Source organism: Melanotaenia boesemani, chromosome 13 (genome assembly GCF_017639745.1).
Source record: "Melanotaenia boesemani isolate fMelBoe1 chromosome 13, fMelBoe1.pri, whole genome shotgun sequence".
Classification (NCBI taxonomy): Eukaryota; Metazoa; Chordata; class Actinopteri; order Atheriniformes; family Melanotaeniidae; genus Melanotaenia; species Melanotaenia boesemani.
This window is the reverse complement of record NC_055694.1, coordinates 19,734,639-19,753,777: the sequence shown is the minus strand read 5'-3', so window position 1 is coordinate 19,753,777 and position 19,139 is coordinate 19,734,639. Positions and strand designations below refer to the sequence as shown.

The following is a 19,139-nucleotide window of genomic DNA, read 5'->3' as shown; positions in this document are numbered from 1 at the left end:
TTGTACTTTCTAAATTTCTGCTGCTGTTTAACCCTCAGTCATTTGCAATTTTGTGTTTTTTTTAATTGTAAAAAAGATGAAAAATGTTTAACCTCCACTCCACTGAGTATTAATTGGTTTCAAAGAGAGCAAGTAAAGCAAGTAACAGGCTGGCAGCTTTGGATATTCCTGCACACAGATTTTGCAGCATCCACATTGCAAATGTTTTTATAATGAGGTTGTTTCAATGGATTTCTTTTTTACTTAAAACTTCATTTCAACGTTTAAGGGATGCAGTGGTATTACACCAGCACCTTTCTCTATTCAACTGCTGCAGAGGTAAAGGAAGTGTGCCACCATCTGGCCAATTTTGTACACTGCAAGTAAACACTACAATACCTACAACCCAAAAAATAACAGACAGCCTTTTAAGTTTTACCAACTCATTAGACACCTCCAATAAAATAACCACACTGATTTGTTTCCTAAAGAAAGTTTCACACATAACTTTAACATTCTGTTTTTATTTTGAACATCTGCTTGGAAAAATTTAGTGCAAATCATACAGAGAATCATTCAAAGACCGATAACGTAATTTTAAATTAATGATAAATATACATGAGTCAATTTACACCATGAAATGCCACCAAGCACTTTTCACAGCTGGATAATACACTCCCAAACCATCCTGTACATCCAACAAGTTAAAGTCAGTTAAAGAAAAATTACCACCACTGGCTGAAAAGGCAAAAAAAATTGAATTACCATTGCACTCTCTCAGATACAGACTCTTGTCAAGTTTTAGTTGACCAATTTAACAGCTTAATGACAAAGCAAAAACTACCCTGTATAGCACTTAACCTTCAAACTTTTAGCTTTTGAACACATTTTAAATAAAACAGACACTATGAGATTCATGATACTGTGCAACAAACATTTTTATACGACACAACAAAATTATTCCCTAACAGATTTACACAAGTTGGATTTTATCAGAAACACTTTGCACATTAAACCAAAAACCACCATTACAGAAGTTAGAGGCAAGGATGACGTGTTTGTATATTACAGATGGAGAAAGACCATGTTAAACTACCTCTAATCACAGAACGGGGAAAACACCACAAAACAATCATTTGTCAATAATTTGTGCAAAACAAAGCCTAAAGCAAACTAAAAAAAACAAAACAGAAAAACGTCTAGGAGTTCAGATTAAATACAGGGAAGCCAAGCACTGGGCCCGACTGTCAGAGGTGTCTCCAAGCTGTACAGCATAAACACATACAGTAGTACTTCTGTTTGGGATTGCAGTGCAAGTGCATTAAATCTCAGGGTTTCCGGAATGCAACCGATTTATTTGTGGTGGCCTGTAAGCCAGAAATTGAGAATATAAATTCCAAATTTTTTCTCCCCCCCCCCCCCCCCCCCCCTTTGCTTTAAGCACCAAAATAAATTCTTCATCTGGGAAACACTAAAAACAATTTTTTATGCCATATTTTGTCTCATCATATAACTTTAATGGCACACAGAGTACTATTCTCAAAACTCTCATTCAGTACATAAAATAACAGCTGGGCCAAAAACATCACACACACATCTCATTTGAAAATGCCGTAGCATTAAATCTAGCCGATTTCACATTCATAACAACTATGAAAACTGACTTCCCTATTGGTAATAACTAATAAATCATAACAACATGCTTGACAGCACTACTGAAGGGCAGTTTGTGTTCAGTGTTAAGCTGCAGTGTGTCATTTTTCTTTTATTCTGTATTCTTGAGCTCAGAAACATTCACATTCACATTTTCTGCAAGCCTGAAAATTGAGATTACCTTTTACCAGAGCATGATCAGATTCAGTGTTTAGGACCAAAATAATCCATCTTAAATCAATGTCACTGTCGTAGAAGCATGCAATAAGAATTTAAACAAAAAAGGCCACAGACTACGGATAAGACAAAGTGCAAATGCATGCTGAAAACGATTGCCACCTCCCATCCTCTCTGAACAACCCATCATGGAGGCAATGAGCTCAGTTCCTCTACTTCTGTATTTTGTGGTATGTGGCAGATTAACTTTAAGTGCAAGTCCAAGCTGCTGACAGCACGCTTACATGATAAGAAATAAAAGAAAATCTTTAAAACGCCAAGCTACTAAAAAGCAAACTCTTAGTTCAAACGCACTCACTCCGGCATCCTTGTTTTATCCGTTCTGAATTTGGTTATTTTAATGCACAGTGTACTGCAGCATACAGGTCCACTGGGTTTACAGTGGTTAGGAAATGTTCTCCCTTTAGAATAACTGAAACAGCCCCATATAGCAGAGTCCAGAAAAATCACAACAGAATGAGGATTGTATGGATGAGACATGACCTTTAACATCCGCTTCATATTTTATCCAAAAGAGTTTCAGTGTTTCTTTGATATTTGTTATTTAACAGGTCTGCTGAAATCTCATCCCAAAATTATTAACTGTCAACAGTATTACTTCATTACAATTAAAACTGAACAAATAACTTCCCAAGATATTTTGTCTGTCTGCAACTACTATTTTCCTTGTCTTTATGTGAACCATAACTTAAATTTTTCATAATCTTTGCTGTTTAAATTAAACTTTTCAGTACTTGGACTGATCTGAAATCATCGTCTGACTCATTAAACTGAGGCACTCTGCTCCGAGCGACAGGTGCTGGTTCCATTTGCTTTCTCACAGCTCTGCAGGGCAGGCGCCGCATCTTTCTGTGGCAAGCTCTGTTGAGGTTTCACAACAGTAATTTTAATGGGAACTCCTTTCAGACTGTGCTGTACTCTGCTATACTGCCGCATGGAGGGGTTGAAGGTGCGAATGGGAATTTCAGTCAGAGTGGGTGCTTCTTGTTTGGGCTGTGTACTTTCTTTTATAATGATTTTACTTCTTTTACTTGAGAAGACGGTTTGCACTGGTAGGATGGCAGGCCTCTTTGAAGAGCCAGATGTCTGAAGTCTTGTTTTATGCTGAGGTGTTGCCTGCTGTCTTTCTTTTGTATGAGTAACCCCTCTATGCAAGTGTCCATCGTTTTCCTTTGCGACAGAGATTCCTCCATCTTTCCTTTTCTTCATTTCCTTTGGTTTCTTGGGGCAGACGGCCATATGTTTGGTTCTACTGCGGCGCATGGTGAACTCCCTGCAGCAGTGTGGGCAGATGAAGATTTCCTGCTTTCCATCCACCTGTGCAGGTGACACTTTATTTGAAGGGACCGATTTGTTTCTCTGCGGCATGACCCTTTGCGCAAACTTTTTCTTCCTTTTGTTCAGTATTTTCAGCTTTACTGGTGGATCTTGGCCAGGTTTGGACCCATCTGCCTGACTGAATCTGACTGAGGCATTTAGTCCGTTAGTAGAATTAGTAGTAGACAGTACTCTATTTTGGGTTTTCGCAAAGTGCCGCAAAGGAATAGGATTTTTTCTAGGTGTGTATCGCCTTTTATCACTGGCATTTGCACATGCCAAGATGTGCTTGTGGAGTTCTGGCATGTTATCAAAGCTTTTTCCACATTTGGTGCACCGAATAGCTGTACTAAATGTTTGCGGGATGTTGTGGGTTGTAAAGTTTGTGGCTGAAGCACCTAAACCAGCAGGTGATCTGTTATGGTAGGGAAAAGGAGGCGGCTTAAAACTGGGATAATGCTGATTAATGCCAAGACGAACATCGGGTCCTTTGATTTTGCGTCCATCGGATGCCATGATTTTAATTGTTGTAAACAATTCTTCAGCAGCCACATCAACTTCAGATTCTTCCTTTTTCACTAATTTCTTGGGTTCCTCTAGAGATTCAGGAGCTGATGGATCTGTGCTAACTTTAGTTGAGTTGTTGTAGTTCTGAGGTCTTAGTTTTCCATTTTCTTCCTCTGTGTATGTACACTGCTGACCAGGATGCAATTCTTCTTGATGTTGCTTCAGATTGCAAAGGTAGACAAATTCTTTTGTACACGCACCGCAAACGTAAGTCTTTCCGACACCGTGAAGGCTTGATCGATGGTCAAGCAAAGAAGAGGGTTTGCCGAAGAGCAGCACACAGAATTCACATTTGTAGGGCCATTCATCAGCATGATCGCCTACATGATGGCTGAGTTCCTTCATTGAATGGAAGAGCTTATCACACACATTGCAGATGAAATTCTTGGTGAATGTCTGCTGTTGTTCATCAGCTGCTGAATTACTTGAGGCCTCTTCTTCTTTGGTTTTCTCAAATGATGGAGGCGGCGTTTTAGGTGCAATTTCAGACAAAAACCCAGAACTGTCAGCAGGACCTTCTTTTGTTGGTGGTGGGTCTGTACGAACGGACTCTGGGTCAGGACTTGGGTCACCCACAGGAGAAAAATCAGATGTCACAGCAGTGTCAGTGGACAGGGTTACAGATCCTGCAATGGAGGACACAAGAACAGAAGGGTCCACAGTCTGTGGATTGGGCAGTGACACAATCTGTTGCTGTTCTATGTGATTAACAACCATGTGGGTGGGTGCTGGAGGCTCAGCAGTATTCTCTTGTAAGGTAACTGCAGCAGGAACACCACCACCTGGGGCTTCAAGAGCTATTGTACACTCTATTAACACTGTGTTACTGGCAATGTTGTAAGAGTTGAGCAGGGAATCATTTAAAGTTACAGTAGGTGTGAATGGCACTTCTGAAACAGGAGTGGATTCAACCAGAGGTGGATTGAGCGCAATCTGATCAGTGAGAAACACATGGCCAGGTAGATTCAGAGGCGGGTCAAGGGGCTGGGAAAGTGCAACAATATTTGCAGAACTCGTACTGGCAAATGGTAAATCACATTCAGAAGAACTTAATGTATTTTCTGTACAGATTACCAAGGGCTCAGGAGAAATATTTGGGGCCAGTACTTGGATTGGTTGGCTTGAGGGGTGGGAAATAGATGGTGGTGATGCTAAAACTGTAATTAATGAAGGTGTAGTAGGAAGCACAGTGTGTGCAACTGGAGAAGCAAATGCTATAGTGCAAGGTGAAGCTGGATCCAAAGAAACGGGGGTAATTGAGTTGGGCGATGGAGTCAGAGAACCTGGGGGTAGGGTAAGTCCATAAACAAGCCCCTCTGCAACAGGCTCTGCGGGGGTCACAATGTCTGAACCTGTGACAATGGCAAAGTCTGTAACTACAGGAGTCTCAGGATTCCCCAGGGTTATATTTTGTTCTCCAACTTTCATTAAGCCTTTTTCAACCATGTAGGTACTTGATTCTTCTTTCAAAACTGCCTGTGACACTAAATTCCATGCCGGCTCAGATTCACCTGTGTAATTCTTTTGCAAACTTAAATCCAGCACAGCGTCAGTAGATGCCACATCTTCGTTTCTTTTCACTGTATTAGAAAGATCCAAAGGTTGCTGGTTACAGGCGTTACCACCAGTCACAGGAGGCCAGCTCTCTGGCAAAACAGATTTCACTGCCGGCTCCATTACAGATGGAGTCGCATCGTTGTTATCATTAACGGTTTGTCGCACAGGTGAGCTATGCTGGGACTCTATATGTTCTGGACTTCCATCACTAAAATCTCCACCATCCATATTTGTTTCATCATTTAATGATGCAAATTGCTGTGGAGAGCTTGTTGGAGAGCCGGTTCTTCTTTTGAACCTTCCTGATCCAGATGGAAGGATGGAGACGGAGACAGGTGAAGAAGGCTTCTGGCTATCCGTGATGAGGGCAAGTGTAGGTTTGAGACCATCCTGCTTCTCCAGGAGCTGCTTCAGCTTTGGAGACAGAAACACCGTTCTTTCATTTTGCGCAACTGTAGACTCTGTGTTGTGAGGGAATAGATTCTCTATTAAAGAAGAAACAAGCGAAGAGGAGGATGAAGACACAACCACCTCAGACTCCAGTTCAGTTTTAATTTGTGGTAAGAGAGGTGGCGTTGCAGTTCTTCTCTTGGTATGCTGTTGACCAGGTACGTCTGTATCCGTGCTTAAAATGTGGCTGATGTGGGCAGGGTCAACAATGAGGGCATCCAGTCCAACTAAAGTTGAAGACTCAGAGTGAACTTCAGCTACTTCACAGTTACTGACTGTACTTGTTGACACTATCTTTCCATCGATGTAAAAGCTGAGATTCTCTGAAATATTGCTAGAGATGTCTAGCATGTATTGTTCTGTGTGTTCTCCTTCATTTTCCACACCACCTGTGGGTGAGGTATTTTTACCAAACTGTGTTTGAAGCAGAGATAATTTATTTACTGAACTCTGAAGAATTTCCTCTTCAGGCAACTTTTTTTCCTTTTGTATGAGCTGTTGTTGGTTCTCATCCACCTTGTGCTCATGGTGTTGCTTGTTTGTATTTGTTGTTAATATCTGTTCAGGGTACTTCTGAGCATCATGATCCCATGATACTCCTGGCTCATGAGGCTGAGCTGTGTGTTCGCCACTTGACAAAATAGAAGTATTAGAGCTGTTGGAGTCTGAAGTATAAAGCTGAATAACTGAACCTACTGACTTCACAGGCTTTATCTGCTCATGCTGTATCTGACTTATACTTGAAACAATGCTGCACGGCACTTCATTCCCACAAGCATGGATGTGCATGTGTTGTTCCAAGCCTTGTCTGCTGGTAAACTGCCTCTCGCGGTGCTGGCAGAGAAGAGAGTCTCCCCCACTGTTTTGGTTAGGGTGTTTATGGGGTTCTGTGACCTCAGAACTCATGGGTGATTCATTTTGGTAGAGATCTTTTGTCTCCTGTAGCTCCTCATTGTCTCCATGTTCAGAGATGTACAAGTCCTCCATCTTCTGTGAGGTTTATGTCCAGTTTTCTGACGTATATCTGTCACAGGGTATTTACAGCTGTCACACCTATTCAAAAGATGAAGAAAATACCATTAATGGCTACATTAAAAACATATGCAAACTTCTCATTCACGCATTACAAAGCTCAATCCAGGAATACTATGTAACTGCTGTTCGAAGTATTATAAAAAGCATAGTAGAGGCAATGAATTTATCACTAGTTACACGAGTAGAGATATGTTATGACTTTTATTCTGAAATAACAGAAAAAATTGGCAATGCCACTCCAACAAAAGCATCATTGCTAGCAAGTAAAGAAACTACTTGTATTTTATTATCATTGCACTGAAACGGCACATAATTTAAGAAAATAAATGGAAACTAGGTTTTATATTAGACTGTAAAATCTTGGTTAAGACTGGGTTTGTTTTAGAGATACATCGATCCAATATTGATATCAGTACAGATGTTTTTTAGATCGGATATCGTGACAATGGGCCCGATCTATAGGCAGCAAACTGTTTCGTGTAATTATATGCTGTGCGCTTTGAGTGACATCATGTGCTAATGACGCACCACTCAGAGGCTCACATTTGTTTTCAAAGTGGAGTGAGCGAAAGGATCAGCCATCTGGAACTTTTTCATACTACCTCAGCCATCGCATTTAACGGCTACGTGTAAAACCTGCACAGTGAATTTTCTGAGAAGCTTGAGAAATCTGCTTGAGTAGGTCTCTGATGCTGAGTGGTATGTGTGTGAAAAAGCTTGACAAGTTGGGACTATCTATTATTTTATTTGTTTATTTTTTTTAATCCAAGCCAGCAAAACTATTGTTTTATTCAGGAGCTTTTTTAATGGATGTTTAATTTCAGGGCTTAACATATTCTGGCACCGACCCAGATCTCCAGCTTGCTGAGTTTTTGCACCAAAAAAGAAAATAAAGACTGTTTCATAAGTTAATGTGCAATAATGTGGACAATTGTCACACTGAGTTCATCTACTGATAGTATGGGATGAATGCAGCTTTGCTCTCAATCAAACATGTTAATACCCGATCAAAAGTTGAGCTGGGTCTGGGGAAAAACAAAAAAGAGATCCAACGGCAGTTTAAATCTACGCTAGACCACACACTGATACTATAGAGCAGAGATGATGAAAAGCTGTAAGCGTTAAATAAAACTATGACCAAACTACACTGTCAGTTTTATCAGCCGGATGAAGGGTAAATTAGTGAAGACTGATTATTATCTGTTATTTACGCAGCATATTTTCCAACACATGTTCACCACCTGTCGGCTGGTGAGAGTGTGCTTTCCTGCGTGTGCACGCGCATGTGTCTTAGTACAATGAGGCAGAGAATTGTAAACATGTAGAGTCAGAAACGACATGCCATAATTTAAATAAGGTAAATCACATCAGACTGATTATTTTTTAAACGCTGGTGTTGAGCATGGATGAAGAAATATTAAAATAACTGTACACCAACAACTAATGGAGATCAAAATAAATACAATAATTAAATAATTGCACACTAGCACTAAACCATTTTAAAGAGCCGATTTCTGTTTATTTTGAATATCTACAAATCAAGCTAGTGGAGCTATTGCTTTGTTTTGGTTTTTTCCATCCTCAATTTCAGCTCCTTTATTACTTATTTTACGATTTTGAATTCTTAATTAAACTGACTCAGCCATTTCAAAGAGATTTTGTTCTTGTTTATTTTTACATGTTGTTTGTCTAAGGTAATCAAGCTAATGTTTTTTTTTTTTTTTTTTTTTTTTTCTAGTTTCTGCACTTTATTATTTTACATTGGATGTTATGCTCCTCCTTGCACTGACTGAACCAGGAGAAGTTTTGTTATATATATACAATGACACATCTGACCAATATTATTGCCATGTCACAAAAGTATGTTTAGATTTGATGATTTAAGATGCTGTGTTTTTTTAATGAACGTGCCACAGGTCATGATTTTAGGCACATTAGAACATTCTGCTCTTATTTTGTCAGATGCAACACAGTTTTTTTTTCAATGCACCAAATAAAAAACAAACATTAAAGTAATTCAAGGCGATCAGTGGACTTAGTGTAAATGCCTCAGTTCATTTTCTGACATCTAGGCTCTAAAATACTAGATAAAAGGACTTTACTTGCCCTTGTTGTGAGCTTAAGCACCAAAAAATTCAAATAAATATTTTGTTATTCAGTATCATTTCTATAAATAAAAACAGTTTGTGTTATTTCCAAATCTTTTAAAGTCAGTCTCTTTTAGGCTTCATGAGCATCCCTTTCTGCTCACATTTCTCTCATAAGGATCTTTCTCAGTGCAGTTGGTCTTTGACTCCAGTTAGTCAGCAAGACAACCCCATTGTCTACACACTAATATCTTTTTGTTTTTGTTATTTTGGGGTTGGGAAACTGTGCTTTTACCTGTATTGATTTCTGATCTCAAAACTAGGTTAGGTTTCAAGCACAGTTACCATGGTGAAACCTCACAGTAAAGACGTAACAGCTATGTGATACTGAGAAGTCCAGAGCTGAATCTTAAGTTACCTCACTGAGCTACTAATTTCCAAAATGAAAAGGTTATAAACACTGAATTTCACACGGGGTTACTGCTATCACAAGTCTCACAATCAGCATACTGGTGTGAAAGTAAACCCAAGTATACATGTTCATGTTCTCATCAGCATATTATTCCTTGTCAATAGGCTAATAGGTCATGTGAATTCTCCCATTGACATAATTTATATCTTATACAGTTTATAAGAAAAACTGTCAACTGACATTTGATTAAATATCTAGATCAGCTTACCATTTTAATTGTCAGTAGAGACAATAGGTGTGTTGGGCAGACTAAAGGACAAGCTTTTGCGTCTGTTTTGAAGATGAAGAGAGAAAAGTTATCATTAAAACCATTTATTCAATATTAACAAGGGTACAGAATCATAAAAAGCACAACGTGATGAGAGTGAACCATCTCTACTTTTTTTTTTTTTAAATAGTCAATTTATGCAACTTTATCAAGGATATTAAGTTTGTAATATGAAGCACATTATAGATAGCACATCATTACTTTGCACAATATTTTATTTTGCATATGCACAGAATTTTGTTGGTAAATATTAGTTGCCTACAGAGAGTATCATCCCAAAGTACTGCTAGTCTGTCCCCATGATTCCTTTATCTACCTATTTGGTTACCTTACTCCACCTACTCAGCTGAATAAACATATTCTTACATGAATGCACGAGAGCCACATATATCTAAAAAAATATGCCTTCCTTCCGTTTTTCTAAGAAACTTAAAAACAAGTTAAGATATGACTACATTGTTGTATTTTTACATTAATCTTGATCATACAAAATGGCAGGCCTGTAGTGCCAGAACTGTCGTGGCTTCGCGAATGAATGCGCACTTATTAATTTCAATATGGCTCTAATTCAATTGTTGACACATTTATAGTTTAGACACTTCGCCCCAGATGCATGTTTTTAAATTATAATTATTCTAGGTAACACAATTTTAAAGCACATGTAAATAGGAGAGGAAAGCTAAAAAAAGACAACTTTTTGCAGACATGCATAAACGTAACCGCAGTCATTTCAAGGCAATTCTTTGGAACAATGTTAATGCATTATGATAAAAGTGAAATCATCATATTAGTAGAGTCAGCACCAATCAAGGGCCTTTAGCACATAATTATTTGTACCAGTTCCTTAATACGCCGTCTTAAGTTACATTCATGTGCGCAATCACAAGCTTATTTAATATCACTTTCTAACATAATAAATTAACAGATTTTTTTTTTTAGACAAACTTGTAGAAAACGGATAAGCTACGAGGTGCGTACACGCGCATCTGCTTCACCTGATTTGGTGACGCTCCCCCGTCCCTGCTCCATTGCTAACTGTCCACAAAACACGTCGTCACATTACTCTTGGCTACGGACATAGCTAGCTCATCTACTTTAAGGTCAACTGCTTTACTATATGAAAGCATTAAATTGCCATTCAATTAAAGAAACGCGAATAAATTATATACATTTCGTCCCGAAGGTCATGTGACAAGGCTTTATATATTAAGTTAAAAAAAAAAGAAAGTCAGCTGTTTAAGTTCCAACAATCAACTGCTAGCTACAATGCTAGCTCGTAAGATCCAGCTACATTTAAACTAGATGTTCGATGCAACCGTCACGACTACTGCCTGGTAAACTAAAACTGCACTTACACACCCCACACATACTTGTGCTTGCTTCCAAATTTCTGTAGAAAGGTTTGAAATTCTCCTCCTGCAATGCTTCTAGACAGCTGTCTTTTCTTCCTATTTAATGTACCAACAAAATTCTGGCATTCTGATTGGTCATAAAATGAGGTTGTCAAAATTAAACCAATCAGCAGCAGGTTTGTTGGACCCATTTAAAATAAAAAGAAAACTCAAACGAAGCAGTCTTTTTCTTTTTTTTTTCTTTACAAAAATAATAACAAAACATGCGACTAAACATCCTTTACTGGTTATAGTATATTGTTTATTATTTACAAAAGTTTACATTTTACTTGCTAAAAATATATGACTGTTTTCACGCAAATAAATAAATCATTTGACATGTACAACAATGAATTGTAAAACGCTACAGGGGTATGTCAAATTAAACAAATAGGCAACTGCAGAACTAATTAAAATTTTATTAGATAGTTTTTTTTAAACCGTCTTTAAAAGTCTTAAAAAGCTATCTTGTTCAAAGCAATAGTATGCCTTGATGTTACAACTTACTACACAAAATAGCACCATATCACCCCCAAAATAGAAAAATTAATGGATATAGAATACAAGAACATTGATTTGATTTTTTTTTTTTTTTTTTTTTTTTTTTTTTTTGTAGTATTAGTAGTAAAGGTGTAAATATCTGCTTTAAAGTTATATTGGCATAACGTAATACTGTGTAATAATATTATCGTCATGCATGTTTTGTTTTACTTAAAATAAGAAATATAGTTTAATGGTGTCTAATCAAAGTTCCTCTCTTTTGTTATTAATTTTTCTATTCATTTATTTAGGAAACTATTTTTTTCCCCATATTATGGAGTTATCAGTTTAGATCTCCTTACTACCCATCAGGCAAGAATTGCATTAGTTCCGCCCCATTTTTTTCATATATCAGTATACATGATAGATTCTAAAATTTGCATCCACATGGAGAAAAAATTTACCTGAAAGCAATCATCTTCGAGATCCAGTTTGAGAAAACTGGGAAAACAGTTGTTGCTTCATACTGAAATAAGACTATTGATTGTCATTTAAATGCCAGCCATCCATTCATCAATCCATCCATCCATTCATTCATATATCCACTTATTCCACAGGGATCACCCCAATTATTGAGTTATTATTGAGTTTTTTTTAAGTATATTTTTAAAATGTAAATTAAATCCGTAAGCATCTTCAGCTGCAACAATAAAATGTAAAGCAACTTTTTTTTCAAAGTCACAAAGAAGGTGCACTAATGAGTCAAATCCTTTAGTTATCCACTGAGAAATTATTTTCAACTCTGGGACAGATCCCTCCCAATTATTCAGTATACCTGTATGATATCTAAAAACAAAAGCCTGCTCTTTTTCTTATATATTTCTATGATTTGAATGATTAGTCTAAAATTTTCAGTTTACTTAAGGAGTATCCATAAAACAAACCGCTAATAATATTTATCTCTTAATAGTCTTAGTAATTGTAGCATGTTGATTTAACCTCTAGAGGGCGCAATATTAAAAGACAATGGAAGGAAAGCTATGACTTCAGCCTCTAGTGGGTCTTACTGTAACTGTATAATATTTACAGAATTACTGCGTGAGCAGTAACCTTTTAGATATAATCATATCCTATAGATAATCAATATCAATATTTTTATTGATCTGTATCTGTATTTACTAGGTGTTTGAGCAGATAATCAATAGTAAAATTTTGAGTAGCTTTTTTAGTTTAGAAACAGTGACATTGTCAAGAAGATTTCTGTCAGCAAAGATGTTATAAAACATTATCTCTGTATGCATATGCATTTACCTAATGCGATTTTATTACAGACTGTTAATTGCTGATTTGCAATTATTAGTTAAATATTTAGATTTTGATGTCACTGTTGAATAGAGGTCGTTCTCAAAACTTAATTACCACTGTCATTCCTGTTTCACAGCTGTTTACAAAACAGAAGCCACATTGTGAGGACGTGCTGATGATTAATGATGTGCACTAGTATGTGTTCTCTTCTCCTGACCAGTTCTCTGTTTTCCTCAACAATTGTCAATTGAATCACAAGACGCTGGGTCATATAAATCTCACACCTACACTTACAGAATGCAGCCATCTGGCTTTGCAAGACATTATTTCTAACCTGTAGGAGTTTATCAGACCCCACATGTGTATCTGTGACATCGCGCAGCACATGGGTGGTGTTCTCATGGCACATGTATGGTATGTCTCTTGTTGTAATGTTGTATGTGGGCCGAGTGGGGTTTCACTGTGACACCACATGCCAGACCTCCGCGAGCCATAATGAAAGATCATAAATAACAAGCCTAACCCTCTCTATTCAGACTCTTCCCCTTTTCTGTATTTAAGTAACAAGCTGCTAAACTTTGCAGTTAAGTTGTTGATATGATGTAGGTAGGAACAAACTGTTGTGGGGATTTAACAGTGTATTCATTGGCAAGTTAACTATGATTGTGTTTATTTACAGCATATCATAGAGAGTCACTCTAGACATGTCCAGGGCACCAGCATGTCTTTCACAGCTGATGGCAATTGCAGCTGTAAAATATAATGAGCAGCTTCAAATAGGCTTTGCTTGTCATACATGTGCCAAATCATTGTATAAGCAGGTGCTGATCACTTGAAAGCCACTTCAAATACACAGCTAAGCAGTCTAATTTGTAGGAACATGATTTGTTAAGACTGGAAGCAATCAAACAAATACAGCATGTGGCACTATCAGGAAGTCAAATGTCCCCTGCAGCATTATTTATGGATAATTAAATGCATTTACACATAGGGGTTCTTGCAGTAGCACCATGCATAAGATACCAAGGTTTTATCTTTGCATGCTTATTTGAAGTACACAGAGATAATTAGTGTTTAAAGCTGCAGTGACATGTCATGTTTATGTATTTTCTCCCCTGTGACTTCTGTGAAATTAATCATGGAAGAAATATTATCTGCCTGGGACCACATTGGCAACTTGTTCTATTGATAGGTTTAAGATAAAAATTTACACTATATGATACTGCATGTGAGCTTTGAGCTAGAGATACTCATAAAGGTGTAAGAAACTCAGTGTGACTTTTTCAAACTTAACAGCTACCTGCAGAGGTGAATTATTGTTCTCAGCCGTAGATTTAACAAACACAGTATGTTGAATACAGTGAAAAAAAATTATCATTGTTTGCAATATTGTCAGCTTTTACAGGACAGAATGTTTCTACACACCTATGTTATGGTGTTTTCACATGTAAGTGTGTGTTTCCATGTGGATTTTTATTTCTGCAGGTAAGTTATGAATGTATGTACACCATGTTAGATTTTGTTCACAAGGGCACTGTGTTGAAGATAAACTTTGCAATAAAAAATAAAATACTGAATGTGTGCTGAAAAATCCTTTTTTCTTACGATGCCAAAAGGTCTTGGTGTTATCAAAATTCTTGAGGACAACAATAAAACAGGAAGCCGAGCAATTGTGAAATAGTGTGTCCCACATGCTTGTTAGCATATCCTGTGGCAGTGGGCGCCGGTTTGTGCCGATGACTGTGTACAATGAAACATTCTCCATCCACATGAACATATAGAACAACAGAGACAAAGAGGGAAAGAGGGAGAGGTGGTCCACAACGTGTCCATATATCAGACAAATCACTGAGCAGGACTTTGGTATGAAACAATAAGGGTCTCTTATAGAAGATGTGTGCCACACAGCAGACAAAGACTTGACTGTAATCTGACAAGATGTTATGTCACTTGGACCAAATAGAAATTTACTGCTTTGTGTTGCAGACGCCAGATGTGCAGGGAAGAATATGTAAATCTGAACATGTAGGAACACAAGTACAAACTGTACAGTGGAAAAAAACATGATGCTGCACATGAGCATGCACAACTGTGGCCCACTTCTTCCAACAGCACATGCACACACCACATTTGCATGCTAACAATCCCTTAAAGTCCGTTAAACACACAAATGTGCCCTCCAAAATGCCACTGCTCACTTTTGAGCACACATTCACAAACATTTAGAGATCACCTGATAATACACACAAAATCTATCTTCACCTCCCTGGTGCAACACACAACCAGACTCACTTAACCCCTGCAACATGCATACTCTGTCTGACCACTAACACACCATCTATGCCTGTCACCCAACTCTGTACACCCTCCCACACTTCTCCACCCCGCGTCCACCCTTAGGCCCAGCTGTCTGTGGCACTCAAAAGCCACTGGGCTGACATTTTCTTGATGACATCACAACCTGCTGAAGGGTATCTATGTACACAGGGCGGATGCACACTGCTGCAAAACCCCTGTCACCGCAGTATAGTGTTCATGTTGACTCTGAGAAATGAATACTGCAGAGTGAGAACAGAAGTTACACACACTGAAAAGTGTGTCCTCGGTTTTGGACAACACAACACATTTGAAATGTTCCAAGACCCAGATAGTGTTTATTTTCTTTTTCTTTTTTATTTTTTGCAAAGGAAGTGACTTGTGGGCGTGTTGTCTGACTGTTCCTTGATAAGATCAGCTGTAAGCTGTATAACATAACAGTTGTGGGCCCAGCCCAGGTATGGCCCTTCTGCATGTTCTCTCTGTGTTTTGTGTGTGTTTCCCTCACACTCTCTCGCTTCATCCCACAGTGGCAGACATGTAGAGATAGTGGACTGGCAGCTCTTTATTGCTGATGGGTGTGAATGTGTCAGCCTACATATGGATGCCTCAAACTCAGCGTGAGCTGTGACACGCCCTGATGAAGATAGTGGCTCAGAGAATCAATAGATTTATTTTAAACCTTGCTGAAATAAGATTTGTTTGATCAGATGCTGATGATCTTGTTTTAAATAAAGGCATTACAGGAAATGATTGTCTTCCTTTATGTTTGCTCAGTTATGTTTTTGTTAACCAAACAATAGCTATAAATGTCTGCATGGATTTCCAGGAAATGTTTATTTAGGGTTAGAGCTAAAATTTCTCTAAAATATATTGAGGCTATTCTAGTCCTTGCACATTGTGTCTTGTTTATTAATGTTGTATTTTTTTGTTGCTTTTGTTTTTTCTTGTTTTGTTTTTCTTGTTTTTGGCTTTGTATGGTAGCTTTAGCTCACTGTTAATGGTTTTCAGAAGCATTCTTCAGCCCATGCAGTGATTGTCATAACAGAATTGTGGCATTGTTACAGATTTGTTCCTTGTGGACAGGAAAATAAACAGATTCTGAAAAGTGACTTACAAAAGCTAATCCATGTGTTCATTTCAAGATTGAGCTATTACAATTCCTTATTTTTTGACAATCCCAAAAATTCTATTAAATGCCACCACTTGATCCAAAATACTGCAGCAGGGGTTCTGATGAGAATCAGCAGGAGAGATCACATCTCTCCAGTTTAGGCTTCTCTTCATTGGCTCCTGGTTAACTCACACATAAGGTTCTTAATAACCAAGCTCCATTGTATCTAAAAGATCTCATAGTTCCATGTTTTCCCTACAGAGCACTTCTCCCCCAGACTCATTTGTAATTCCAAGAGTTTCTAAAAGTAGAATTTAGTTATCAGGCCGCTCTCTTTTGGAACCAGCGTCATGTGTGATTAGGAAGCAGATACTCTTTCTACCTTTCAGCCTTTCCTTGTTTATAAGGTTTATGGTTAGGGATGACTTGAGTAACTTTTAGCCATTTCATTAGTGTTGTTGTAGGCTTAGGACAAAATTATTATTAACTAGAATAATGGGGATTAAATAATCAATAACAAGATTATAATTGGGTTGGACTACATCTTTAAAAGCTCCTTGAGGGGACTTTGTTTTGAATTGGCGCAAGACAAAAAAAGCTGAATTCAATATCCTTTCATTAAATTATGCTAGGTTGCATGAAATTTTCTTTTTCGGCCATTCTGTTGCAGACTTGCTGCTGTTTTTTAAATCATTGTCCAGCTGCATGACCCAATTTCTACCAAGATTTAGCTTTTGGACAGATGGTAGGCAGCAACAAGGTCTTTCCTCCTCTGCATTGTGTTAACGAGCCACTAAATGCTCCAGACAAGCAAAATGGCGTCACTTCTGCATCTATAGAGGTAATTACAAATACTGATGGTGAGTAATCCTGATGCATCTATTATCATCATCAGGGACTTTAATAAAGTTAATCTCAAGTCTGTTCTTCCTCATTTTTTAAACACACTACATATGTGACAAAGGGGGAAAATGCACTGAACCACCTGTACACAAACATCAAGAATGCATACAATGGAGTCCCTTTACACACACTGGCATCTCTTTATTCAGTAGCTGTGTTGGCATTACAAATGAAAATAAAAATAAAAAAAAAATGTGTGTTGCACCAATCAACTTTGGCGAACCTAACTTTATTGTTTGCAGAGTCTTTTGTGATTCCCCATGTATAACTAAGGACAATAAAGTGTACAACAAAGCAAGGAACACCCTTAAATATGAATCAGAGAGGCTAAAAGGGCATACAGGAAAAAGCTGTCCTCTCATTTTACTCATATCAAGGATACAAAGCATTTTTAGCAGGAATTCCAGACAGCAACAGGCTTCAAGCCTATGATACAGACAAATGAATAATGACCCCTTACTTCAAGATAACCTCAAGACATTTTTCTCACAGTTTGAGGTTATAGGTAACAGAGCAGCACAAAAGCAGGCATGACCTTCTAACCAGGCACTGACAGCAGAGAGAAGGCTTTCTCAACCATTAACCCTCAGAGGGCTGCTGGTCCAGATCAGGATGTGTTGAAAGTCTGTGTTGAGTAGCTGAATTGGTGGACATGCTCAATATTTCCCTCAGCCAAGCCAAACTGCCCATCTGTTTAAAAACTACCGCTGAAGTGCCTCTGCCTAAGAAGCCAAATCCATCCTTTATGAACAACTACTGCCCAGCATCCCTAACCTCTATAGCCATGAAATGTTTTGAGCAGCTTACACATCAAATCATGTCAACTAATCTAGATCTGCTGCACAGAGTTGCTCCACCTTACACTCACATGTGGAGAACAAGAACTCTCATGCTGGGTTCTTGTTAACTGATTTTATTTTGGCATTTCACACAGTCTTGCTGCAACAGTTCATTGAAAAGCTTTTGCAGCTGCTGGGTGTGGATCAACTATGTGCAGATGGATCATGGGTTGATGGAGACACAGCGGGCAGTTTGGGTTGTCAGCATAATGTCTTAAATGGCCACAGTGTCGTCTTATTACTAATGATAATAAGTTGCTGTACAGATAAAAGGCTGTACTGCTGGTAACCTGGTGCTCAACACATAGTCTTCCCACTTTCTCTTCTTCCCACTCCTTTTCGAGCTACACTAATACATACATATGTACATGTGATTATGAGTATTTCCTTTGTTTTGTTTTCTCTACCCATTGCGGGTATTATAGATATATAATATTGTACAATATTATTATTATGTTCTTTTTCTTTTCTCTTTTTATGTACACTATATTTATTTTCAATATACAATATATTGTTTTACAATTCCCGTGGCTCGAAATAAAGAAAGAAATCAAATCAAATCAAATCATGATTGTTCTCACTTGTATATCTTCCTGGTTTGGTAACAGCACAGCTGAATAAAGACACACACTCAACAGGAAAATGAAAACTGCTAAAAAGTAATAGAAGCCTCACTACTGCCCCTACAGGACAGCTACACATTATGCTGCTTGCATAGAGCAGACGGTTTTGTAAAAGACTCCACATCCCTTTCATGGCATGTTCTTACTCATGCAGTCAGGAAAAGGACAACAAAGCATCAGAACAAGAATTCAGCTGGTGCTAAATGCCTTCTTTACCATAACAACCAGAATCCTTAATCAGAGAATATGAAATGCACAAGACTCTATTTTGGGATTTGTACATTCAAATGTGAACAGTTTATTTTAATCTGTCTCTTTCTGCTTTATTTTTTCTGTTATTTATACACACTATCACCTTATATTGTTTTAATTTTGCACAGAGTGGTGTAAAACATGATTTCATTTTTTATATCAAAACTGTTAAAGGATTAATTATTCTAAATAAGTGCGTTTGATTAGTCGCAATTCTTATTTCCTATGGAAGCAACAGGGCTGCCCTTTTTCATACACTTTTTCTGTATTTTAGTCTGTTTTTATTAAATATAT

General features: G+C 37.8%; 1 protein-coding gene across 5 annotated transcripts; it reads right to left on the bottom strand.

Annotated features, from left to right (window-relative positions):
- Nucleotides 1-483: 483 nt before the first annotated feature.
- Nucleotides 484-11,075, bottom strand: prdm2a (PR domain containing 2, with ZNF domain a). Of its 5 annotated transcripts, none has more exons than XM_042003897.1 (3): nucleotides 10,978-11,075; nucleotides 9,563-9,624; nucleotides 484-6,813 (listed from the first exon to the last, which is right to left on the bottom strand). In XM_042003897.1, exon 3 carries the CDS (start codon nucleotides 6,745-6,747, stop codon nucleotides 2,635-2,637), a length of 4,113 nt encoding a protein of 1,370 aa, XP_041859831.1. In that variant the 5' UTR covers nucleotides 6,748-6,813; nucleotides 9,563-9,624; nucleotides 10,978-11,075; the 3' UTR covers nucleotides 484-2,634. The 5 variants fall into 5 exon arrangements, with proteins under 5 accessions (XP_041859831.1, XP_041859828.1, XP_041859830.1 ...); XM_042003894.1 differs by having other exon boundaries at nucleotides 10,982-11,070; XM_042003896.1 differs by having other exon boundaries at nucleotides 10,993-11,070.
- Between the last annotated feature and the right edge of the window lie 8,064 nt (nucleotides 11,076-19,139).